The sequence below is a fragment of the Sebastes umbrosus genome, chromosome 4 (genome assembly GCF_015220745.1).
Source record: "Sebastes umbrosus isolate fSebUmb1 chromosome 4, fSebUmb1.pri, whole genome shotgun sequence".
Taxonomy (NCBI): domain Eukaryota; kingdom Metazoa; phylum Chordata; class Actinopteri; order Perciformes; family Sebastidae; genus Sebastes; species Sebastes umbrosus.
In genome coordinates this window covers 6,651,444-6,662,927 of record NC_051272.1, presented here as the reverse complement: position 1 = coordinate 6,662,927, position 11,484 = coordinate 6,651,444, and the positions used below count along the sequence as shown (strand labels likewise).

The following is an 11,484-nucleotide window of genomic DNA, read 5'->3' as shown; positions in this document are numbered from 1 at the left end:
TTCCTGAATAAAAACAAATAATGTCTCCCATCTATCATTTTCCTTTTAGTTACACAAGCACATTCACTGCCCTCTGCCCTGTTAAACCACATATCTGGAATATATGTACCTGTTCTACACTCTCTGACCAGTAGGTGGTTTCGTGTGTACATGAAGCCCAGATGAAGCCTCGTGAAATGAACCCTTTTGCGAACCAATTTGCTGGAGAGCTTCAGTGCTTCATGAAGCTTCATCTCGCCATCACTATCAGTGTTGACAGATCTCGAACTTAAAAAACAAGCGACCCTACCTACCTACCACAATGTGAGGCAGAGAGGCAGCCACTTGATCACTTCATATGAATTTATTTAGGATTGCATGCATTGCTCTGACTGCTTGTTTTCCTCCGGTCTGTGAAATCTTGCAGATGCTGTTAGGAGCACCAGAGGACACCGGAGGACACCGAGGAACATGATTTTTTTCATGTACTACTGTCACGATATAGCGACCGTTTTTTAAAAATAACTTTTTTTAAATCATATTTGCTCCAATTTCGCCTACTTCAGCTTTAAGTCCGTAACATAAATCATTTTGGTTAGACATTAATTGTTGATTTTTTTACCACAGAAGTGTGATAAAGGTTTCTCCAAATCCGAAATTTGATCTAAACTTTACACTATACAATAAATTCCTTCATATCAACACAGGGGTTTTTCATTGGCCCATATTATTACGCACATTTAGAGTGTATGGTTACACTCATTTAAAGCTGTAATTAGTTTTGTCACAAAGAAAAAAAAGGACACAAGTGCACAAATAAGGGATGAACACACACGTCACACACCCACACATACAATATGCTGCTGCATCTGGCTGCTGAAGAGCCTCTGCTTTGACTACAGGGCGCCCTGGAGATAATTGGTGTCCTTGGAGTTGAATAAGCTCATTCTAAAACACCTCAGGCCCGGAGCTGTCCTGGTGTGTGACTGCCTATTGAATAATTGATTCAGAGAGGGAGGAGGGCGGTTACTATCAGATCTGAGCATAATGACTTTATATAATTAGCACGCAGCGTTGAAAAAAAAAGAAAAAAGAAAACCCATTTGACTGTGGGAGTTTTTTTTTGCAGAGAGAGAGAGAGGAGGAGGAAGAGGAGGAGGAGGGAGCTGAGAGAGAGAGAGAGAGAGGTTCAGTCTGAGCAGAGCAGCTCATCTGAGAGGAACAGCAGCAGTCTGCACAGACAGACATGCTTCAGCACACTGACATCAGCTGCAGACACACAACCTCTTGATTTGAGGACATTAGTCCTGCTGCAAGGTGATACCAGGAGACGCTGCTTTCATCCATCCGAGGAGCGTTTCTTTTTATTATTTCTCTTTTTTTTTTTTTTTTACGAGAAAGCGACTCCATGGCTGTTCCTGTCTGCTCTCTCTCTCTCTCTCTCTCTCTCTCTCTCTCTCTCTCTCTCTCTCTCTGGGTTTAATGAGGAGCTGAGCTGAAGTTTGAGCGTGCCACAGATCCTCTCTGTGTTTATTTGTGGGTGTTATCTTAAAGGGTCTCCTGTTGTTGGATTGTTGTTTTCCAGAGAGGATGGTGCTGGACAAGGAGGAGAGTAAGTACAAGAGGACTGTTTCTGTTTGTGAAAGGTGTATTTCCTTTTTCTCTTGTATGCATGTAGGAAAAGGGCTGTGAAGGATTGTGTGCATGAAAATAAAAGATTGCAGAAAACCGATTTTCATGTCAAACTTAGTCTGTGAAATACTTTTATTAAGATAAATCATGAAGCTGACTCCAGGAACTTGAAGTTTATGCACCCAATAATAACAACATTATATTCCTGTAGGGGATTACATTTGGCATGCATGGTGACCTAACTGGTTATCTTTTATTGCATATCATTATAATTTACTGACATTAACGATTAATCGATTAGTTGTCAACTATTTTGATAATCGATTAACTGGTAAGGATTGTGTGCATGAAAATAAAAGATTGCAGAAAACAGATTTTCATGTCAAACTTAGTCTGTGAAATACATTTATTAAGATTAATCATGAAGCTGACTCCTCCTTAACAGAAGACTATTTACAGGAACTTGAAGTTTAGACATTATAATGACAACATTATATTCTTATAGGGGATTACATTTGGCATACATGGTGCCCTAACTGGTTATCTTTTATTACATATCATTATAATTTACTGGCATTAATCGATTAGTTGTCAACTATTAAATTAATCGCCAACTATTTTGATAATCGATTAACTGGTTTGAGTAATTTTTTAAGGAAAAAAAAGTAAAAATTCCCTGATTCCAGCTTCTTAAATGTGAATATTTTCTGGTTTCTTCACTCCCCTATGACAGTAAACTTAATATCTTTGAGTTGTGGACAAAACAAGACATTTGAGGACAACATCTCGGGCTTTGGGAAACACTGATCGCCAATTTTCACCATTTTATAGACCAAACAACTAATCAATTAATCAGGAAAATAATCAACAGATTAATCGACAATGAAAATAATTGTTAGTTGCAGGCCTAACTGGCATTCACTGTAGTGTCCTGTGATATCTCTATAAAACCGTCTGTATTATTGAAACCTTTGATTATTTCAATATTTGTATAACTACAGTTTGTTAATCAAGATCACCTTTCTAATGCAACCTCGTCTGTCTACCATGTTGTCTCCTGCCAGGTGTGTCCCTCGTGTCCCTCCAGTCCAGAGAGAAGCCGAGGGGCTGTGCCGGCTGCAACGGGAAGATCCGGGACCGCTTCATGCTGCAGGCGTTGGACAGGTACTGGCACGAAGACTGTCTCAAGTGTGCCTGCTGTGACTGCCGCCTGGGCAGGGTGGGCTCCACCCTCTACACCCGGGCCAACCTCATCCTCTGTCGCAGGGACTACCTGAGGTGAGTCTGCTTCTTCTACAGGTGTATATCTGGACTGGGTATCTGGTATCTGACCGGGTGAATTATGCAGCTTCAGAACAAATCATCACAGCAAACACTACTGCTGCTGTTGCTGTCAAAGATGTCAAGTGCAGCGTTTGCAGTTTGTTAATAAAGTAGGAAAAGGGTGGAGGAAACTGTCAGGATAAAACTATAAACTGGGAACAGAGGTATTAACTTGAATCTGAGAGCCTCCCATTAAAAACCCAGCCCAAACTGAATAAGGAAAGTTACATGACCACAGATATAAACACGAGTGAGCAGTAAAATAAAGCATGTAGCTATCATTATAACACAAAGCAACGAAGCAGCAGTTCTCAGTTATCTTTCCAAAATGCATATGGCACTGTGACTGTGTAAACTATCTTGTCTCGACTGATTAAAACGTTGCCGAACCTTTAGGCTAATTTGGTAAAGCTTTCAGTCAAAACCTCACAGCAGGTGTGTCATGTTTCTTAGAAATACTGACAAGTCCAAGCATGTTTCTACTCAGGCTTGGATGAGCTACTTGAGGCTGTTTGTATAGTCATCATACTGGGACTCCTCACTGTATGTTAGAGTCTTCAGTGGACACATATGTTTCTGTCTTCTACCTGAAAAGGGTTTATCTCGTGTAAAGGTGTGGGGTTGGCTGCAGGATTCATGTATTAAAAAGCTAAAATATTACATCCTTCTGCTCTGCTTTATCTAGTCACTGAACCTTTTTAATGAACTTTCCTGCCAATTTGACTTATTTTTTAGACAATAAACAGTGACAAAAGAAAGAAATGAAATGATTTTTATCTATTTATTTAACCTTTATATGACCAGGAAGTCCCTTGAGATTAAAATCTCTTTTTCGAGGGAGACCTGCCCAAGATAACAATTTGAATCGAGGGTGAAGCTTGCACAGAGTAACTGAAAACACACACTTGAAGATTTAATAACGCAACAACACCATGCTCTTGAGGATGTTAAGGAATGGTTCAACGTTTTGGAAAATACATTCACTCGCTTTCTTGCAGAGGGTTAGATTATAAAAGATTGATACCACTCTCACGTTTGTACAGTAAACTGGAGCCAGCAGTCTGTTAATTTAGCTTAGCATAAAGACTGAAAACAGAGGGAAATGGCTAACCTGGTTCCGTCTATGTGTTCCAATACCCATATTACCATACTATTTAGTATGCCAGGACAAGATGTAGTATGTCCCAAAATGTCAAATGCTGTATGCCAAAACTACCAGGATGTCTTTACTACATCTGGTTACATTTTACAGTATGCAAGCCAGCATGCTTTTCTGGCTATTCTGACCCACAATCCTCTACGCGGATATATGAGCAAGAGGTTCAAGACGCAATGTTATGACGAAGCAGTATGTCCCAAATGTATGAATACTGCATGCAACAGTATACGTACTTTGTAAGGGCAGCTGTACTAAAAGTAAAAAGAAAAAGTATGTGATTTGGAACGCAGCCTGTGTTTTGGCCGGGATCAGTAACTTCCTGGAGTCTCTTAAATGAATTGTCATTTTTATGTCACATAACAGTTTAATTAGTGAGCATTAGAGGTGCTGCTAGGCAGATTTTGTTAGCTTTGGAGAGAGCCAAGCAAGCTATTTCCCTCTGTTTCCGGTCTTTTATGCTACACTAAGCTACATTAAGTTTAGCGAACAAGCGTTTTCTATTATATACTTTTTATATTATATACTATTGCTTTGAGTACATTACCACATGTCGAGGAAACACCATACTGAAGTGTCTACTATGCTTGTCTGCCATGTAATGAGGCAGGAGGTTTATACCACTTAACACACTTCAAACACTCTTTATAAACTCTTCAGATAAAGAGAAATGTTTGAGGAATGTCTGAACCCGACCTCTCGAGTGCCTGTGAATCACAATGACTTTATGAATAAGTGTGTTTTAAATACACGTTGGATTGAAACCGTCTTTCGACCATGAATCACACAAATCTAAACCCCCCCGGCTCAAACGGCCCTTCTGAGAGTTATGTAGCCTTCATTTTTCTTGCCTGAAATAATGACGTCTGGTGTCAGGTCAGCAGGAGAACTCCTGATATCTCAGCCACATTGCTGAACTCATGTGTTAGTCTCATGTACAATCCAGCTGGATTTGGTTGGAGCTAAGTCTCTCATTAGCTGCGCTGCACTTAAGAGACCAAAACCCCTTTTGACAGTTAAATTGGCTAGATTGCCTCCTGTTTTCCTCATCATTGCGAGGGTGCAGACCAAAAGCCTTTGAAGAGCGGGATTAAAACCATGTGATTTCTTTTAATTGGACCATTAGTAGAGAATTAGCATTGAGCTGCGTAGCCTCGTTAAGGAGGAGGAAAAAAACCCACCAGGTGCCTGCTCAGGACTCAGGCTCGTTAGATCAGAACATTCGCTTAATTAGGACTCGCTTTTGTTCCCGTGTTGGTCACTCGTTTGATGACGTTTTTTTTTTTTCATTTGTCGTCTGAAGCTTTGGGAGACACATGCTCTCCCTCCTTTTCTGCGGATGTCGTTTTTCATAGCTGTTCCTCCCCAAACCTCCTTTTTTCTATCTGGCCTCTAATGGAATATGGAAATCAGCAGCCGGCAACTTATCTTCATGTGTGTCAGGCTCTTAGGGAGCCGTTTGTTCGCTCTTTTAGAGGTGAATGAGAGGTGAAGCAATCTGCAGCTGGTCAGCAGCACTGAGTCACACAGTATTTAAAAACAACACGGGGTTTGTTCTCAGGTAGTCTGAGGACACGAGTTCAAACGGTGTCGGATAAATTGTTAGTTTCAGGAAAAGTGTCTCAAGTTCTTTGCCTGTAACGTCCTACGAGGCGAAAAACACCCATCTGGCTCGTAAAATATCTTGACATTTTCATGTGAATTTTGACATTTTCACATCAGTGAATCTCTATTTTCCTGCTCTTTATCAGCAGCTGGTATAATGCAACAGTGATCCAAGTTATATATCAGTTTATGAAAGCTTTTACGTTTGATGCTCAGTGAAAAATCTCATGAAATCTGAAGCAACAGCAGAGGTTTGTTTGGAACAGATAAAAGACAGAAAAGTAGTAATCCTGCATTACGGAAGAACATTGATGGCGAACTGCATTACTAGGCCTTTAATCACACTATATACACCAATTACACCATTTGTTTTAAAAACGTTCTTACATGTTTATCTATTCATTTATATATTTATTGTTGCTATTTTTTCCACATATATCTGGATGATTGTTAGGAGTTGAACCAGCTAGATATAAATACGTTTGTAATCCGAGTTGACCAATCATGTTTGAGCGGGCTTTGGTTGCCTGCAGGTTAACAGTTCATGTAGAGAGCATAGAGTGTATATAAAAAGAGGACGTAGTCACCATGACGTCACCCATTGGCTTTTGGACTACGCTTTTGAATCCTCGAGTTCGGCATTTTGGCTGTCGCCACGTTTTTTTGCAACCAGAAGTGACACCAGAGGGTGGAGCTAAGTACAACCGAAAGCTGAATAGCAGTTTTAGGCGACAACACCGTGATTCGAATGCCTCGAAATGGGACCATAATTTACTAAATGAACATCATGCTGTATTGAAGAAGACTTGAAACTAGCGATTGAGACCATAAACTCATGTTTACAATGTTTACTGAGGTAATAAATCAAGTGAGGAGTAGGGTCATTTTCTCAGACTTCTATACAATCAGACTTCTTTTTGTAACCAGAGGAGTCGCCCCCTGCTGGACATTAGAAAGAATGCAAGTTTAAGGCACTTCAGCGTTGGCTTCACTTCTCAGACCCGGAGGTTGCCCACTGGTGGAGAGCAAAAGAGGCAGAACGCATCGGCTGAAATGTAATCTCAGAATCCATCGGCTATCGTCTGACGATGATTTAGCTTGTTATTATGTGAATTCCCATTCACATGCAGATAACCTGTTTATAGAGATTAGTCGTCTCTCAACTCCAACTCCATTCTTGGGTCTTAAGTAACTAATCGGACTGCAAAGAATGACCGCCCCACTGAAGAGGAAGTTTGGATATCCGTATCTAGATATATATCCGCTGGCTAAACCAGAACCCCCAGAGGCTAAAACATCAGTGTTAATATTGGATTTTACTTACATTTAACTGCCAACGATTGCGGCTTTGCAGTTATTTTGGCTCTAGCTTGTTGACACAGTGATCTATTATACTATGTGGCAGATATCATTGTTAGAAATGGCTCTACTCCTACTCAGAATTACAACCAGGAGGCTGATGGGAATGTTTCCTCCCGCTTGGATGATCTTAACTATGTAAAAGAAATCCATACAATATGATGTAAGCGCTGCATCAGTAGTAGCAGCAGCAATAATCTGTAGTTTACCACTTTAAAACAAGTGATTATTTGCAAAATGTGCATGAACAACATCTGTGACTCAGTGAACTACTTCTCAGGCTTGTCCTCCCTTTATTTCAGCGTTTCTTTTTTTCCTCTTCAGCTCTTGGCTGAAATGTATCTTAAGTGCGTCCAGACTACAGGTCTGCTTGTCGCCCTCTTTCCCTCTGCAGGCTCTTTGGGGTGACGGGGAACTGTGCAGCCTGCAGTAAGCTGATCCCTGCCTTTGAGATGGTGATGAGAGCCAGAGACAACGTCTACCATTTAGACTGCTTCGCCTGTCAGCTCTGCCGCCAGAGGTAAGATTAGGGGAGCAATTAGCCGGGGAGATCAAATTCAGTTGACTTATCTGAGAGGTGCACCAGTGAGCTCACTGGTCATTATGAGCATATCACCGATGCATTGTAATCAGAAAGGGATAAAACCTTGAGGGGGTTAAAAACTTTATATATCACTCAGATAGTTAATCAGCCAGCAATCATGCAAGATTAATGTTCTGATTATCATAGCGGTGCTCAAAATATGCCTGAAATGCTCCTCCGGGACCTCATGATTCACTTCAGCTCAAGCAAAGAACCAAAACCCACTTTCATATTTTGATATTCTCTCTGCAGATTTTGCGTGGGAGACAAGTTTTTCCTCAAGAACAACATGATCCTGTGCCAGCTGGACTACGAAGGAGGCCATCTTAATGGCAGCGCAGAGAGGCAGCCTCAATAAGAGGTAATATTGCGATGACGATGAATTACCGTCCCGGGCAGCTGCTCTGACAGTTTGAACTAAGACATGCGCAGAGATATCTGGAAGATATACAAGTGAGCTCACAAAGCTCATTCCGAATATGACCATATGTAGACATGAGGCTGCTGCTGACATTATCATCCCAAAGATATGTTGTAGCGTATTATCTTTGAAAAAAGTCTTTCATTATTTATGTGACATTTAGTGCGGATGCATATGTTCAGTTTATGAAAATGGATTGATGTCTGATGACAACTTAATCAGACACATATATATATATATATACTGTATATATAAAGTAGTCTGAGAACCAGATGTGTCTCATTCAATACTGCATTAAAGTTGAAATCCGTCTCAAAGGTCCCTTACAATCCTCTCAGTGAAATGGATAATGAGGTTCACCTTTTAAATCAGCAAAAAAGGTAAATGTCTACAGTTTAAACTGATAAAGGAGCTCTACTTAAACATGGTTTAAAGCAGGCTGTTCTCATACACTGTTCTATACCTACGAAAAGTAATGCACTGTAATTAGTATGTAATCCATGTAATCGTGCGGACAAGTGACGTACTATAAAGAGCGATAAAGTCTGCGTAGGAAAGAGATTAGGGTGAACGGGTGCACTGATCACTCCTGTTGACATTCGTAAGAAAAATAACAAACAAGAAATGGTCCAACATGGTCCCAAGATGTTAGAAGACAGAGAAAACACAACGAAAGACAAAGAAAACACAACGATTCGTTAAAAAAAGAGCTTGAAATATGCAGTTTCTTCTATGGAAATCACATTTTTCAAACAGTTGTCTCTCATTGGAAGCCACTGAGTTGTCTGCAGGTTTGAACACATCTAAAGGCCTTTTTTTTAAAAGCTTTAAAAAGCAGACAAATAACTGCTGTGGGAGTCGGAGCTCTTCCGTTACTGAGCTCCTTGACGGGCGTGAGCAGAGAAGTTTGAAAGCAAGTGCAGCAGCAGACACCACAAAATCCACAATTATGAAGGTTTCAGGCTCTGCTTGGGTTCAGAAACATACCCAGCAGCCCAACCTATCATTATGATACTAACTACAACTACAGTTCATAAAATACACACCGCCGCAGAAGCTCTCTGGAAGTGGAGACTTTTTACTTTTGGTTGTTTTTTTTAGGTCTTCCAGAGTTCATGTTGAAACCACTTTAGACTTTTGGGAGATCAGTTTCCTTTTTCTACATAAAAATCTTGATGCATTTGAGGACGTGACCAAGGTTTCATTCACTTTTATTCTCTAAATGTCATTCGCTGTATATTTAGTTTGGAGTGCGTTAAAATGGGAGTCTACTTTATAAATGTGGCTAGTGAAGGTTTTCTGGCTTCCAGATGCTCTAACTCTTTCTAACTCTTCTCTCAAGACACAAATAATCTTTGTTGATGTTGGATTTTTTAATAGATTTATTTAAATTTATGTCAAAGACTTATAAATGTGACCACCACGGATTTTTACATGTATATTTTTCTTGGTTCTCGTCCTTCTTTAATCATATAGTAACTTGTCTGACATGATCTTCATACCAGAGTTAAATGTGGATAAAAAAAGTTACATAAAAAAAAAGAAAAATCTGATTCTGCATCTATTTCTTTTTATCTTTTTATAAGAGCCGACTACCCTGATTACACTATTAATTTGTTGTTCATGTGGCATTAATAACAGGCACATTTATACTTCATGAATAACGCACACAATGTTTGCATTGTAGCACATCATTTAATATGTCAATACTTTAATTACTCATTAATCAGTATTATTAATCATACTTCACATTCAAGATAGTAACTTGATTTAATCAGGCAGTCTCATTGAAACCAATGAAATAAACATTCATAGTCACCAGCAAACAAGAATATATCTAGATCCAGACATCCAGCAATGAAGCAACAAATTAGAATTAATAAAAACAATCATAAGAGTCAGATAGTAACATTTTAAAATCTCCAAGGGGAATGACTTGAATATATTTCGACGGCAGTAGTTCTTCTATTTAAAGGGGACATATCGTGATCATTTTCAGGTTCATACTTGTATTTTGGGTTTCTAATAGAACATGTATACATGCTTTAATGTTCAAAAAACACATTATTTTTCTCATACTGTCTGTCTGAATATACCTGTATTCACTCTCTGTCTGAAACGCTCCATTTTAGCGCCTGTCTCTTTAAAAAGCCCAGTCTGCTCTGACTGGCTGGTGAGAAAAATATGGTGCACCTTTGCAAAGGTAGTTCTCAAACTGTGGGTGATATATTCTAATGAGCCTGCATGTGACATAGGAAGGGGAGCCAAATCTGAATGGTTTGTTGAATCACATGTTTTCCGATCTCGGCAGCCACAAAAAACTGACTGGTTGTCTTATTTCACAGTTTTTGGGTTGGTACCCAAATGTATGAGCACAAGCACTGAAAAAGTGAGTTTTTCATGATATGTCCCCTTTAAAAAGGTATAGATATAAGCTAAATAGAGATTTTCCAAACACAGATTCTGTTGTTAAATGCAGTTTACTTCACGTCTTGGGTTACTATTAAAGTTACAACTTATCTAAGACATTTGCATGTAAAACTGTCATATTTTGAGCATTATATTGCCTTTATATTATAATTTAATAATAAAAAAGTATTTAGTGTGTCTTTCCAAAAGAGAAAATATGTTTTTCTATTGAAAGTGTCCTTGTAGCAAATTGCATAGCCATTTATTCATAATGTAAACCACAATTTATTATACCTTTTCTGTTAATATACCACAATTAATGGACACATAAAACTGATCATATGTTTTTTATTGAACCTGGAGCTGTTTTATATTTTCTTTTTCTCTCTTTCTGCAGATGAGAACAGGACGTCTGTGAGCCAGTTGGACTCTGAAACTCACAGCAGCCGAATCGTCGTCTTCATCAGCTTCCTGTTTCAGACTGTGTGGAAACACTGATGGGACACGTTTCCCATGATTGAACTCTTTATTACAGAGCTGCGTGGAAACTATCCTGAAAACGAACATTTCTGATCAGATGGACCAGAGATCAACCAGGAAGTGAACATGGAAACTATCAGGAGGATATTTATGGTTCTGCCCTTTTTCTTTTTTTTCTCCGTTCAACAAATAATTTGAAGAGTCTGTTCACCAAACTAGAAATACTAGATGGATGGAGGGGAGCCAATCAGGCCACACATAGCATCAAGCTAGTCATCCATCACAGAAAATACTAAGTTGTCAAATTGTTCTGGCAGTCTCTGAACTGTCCTCTGTGGTGAACCCCGCCCCTCTGGCATGTAGGAAACCGCAAAACAAACTGAAACATATTCACTGTTTAAATACAGTTCAACGACGGAGGAGGATCGACTGCTGCGACCGAACTGAGAGGCGCTTCAAACCCTCCGTAGTTTTGTTTTCACTCTGATCTCAAGCTGATTTTTTTTTCTTGACTAATTAAACTGAATTTTAATTTCA

General features: G+C 39.4%; 1 protein-coding gene across 1 annotated transcript; it reads left to right on the top strand.

Annotated features, from left to right (window-relative positions):
* Positions 1–919: 919 nt before the first annotated feature.
* On the top strand, positions 920–11,484 carry LOC119486447 (rhombotin-1-like). The gene is made up of 5 exons (XM_037766568.1): positions 920–1,591; positions 2,676–2,889; positions 7,449–7,574; positions 7,890–7,998; positions 10,865–11,484. The coding sequence occupies exons 1-4, from the start codon at positions 1,570–1,572 to the stop codon at positions 7,993–7,995; spliced, it is 468 nt and encodes a 155-aa protein (XP_037622496.1). The 5' UTR covers positions 920–1,569; the 3' UTR covers positions 7,996–7,998; positions 10,865–11,484.

What these genes read in the sequence shown, in the direction of transcription:
- LOC119486447 (XM_037766568.1), top strand. Translation starts at nt 1,570, where the DNA reads ATGGTGCTGGACAAGGAGGAGA. An exon ending in TGTCGCAGGGACTACCTGAG is followed by an intron (nt 2,890 to 7,448) that starts GTGAGTCTGCTT and finishes TTCCCTCTGCAG; the next exon opens with GCTCTTTGGGGTGACGGGGA. An exon ending in TGTCAGCTCTGCCGCCAGAG is followed by an intron (nt 7,575 to 7,889) that starts GTAAGATTAGGG and finishes TTCTCTCTGCAG; the next exon opens with ATTTTGCGTGGGAGACAAGT.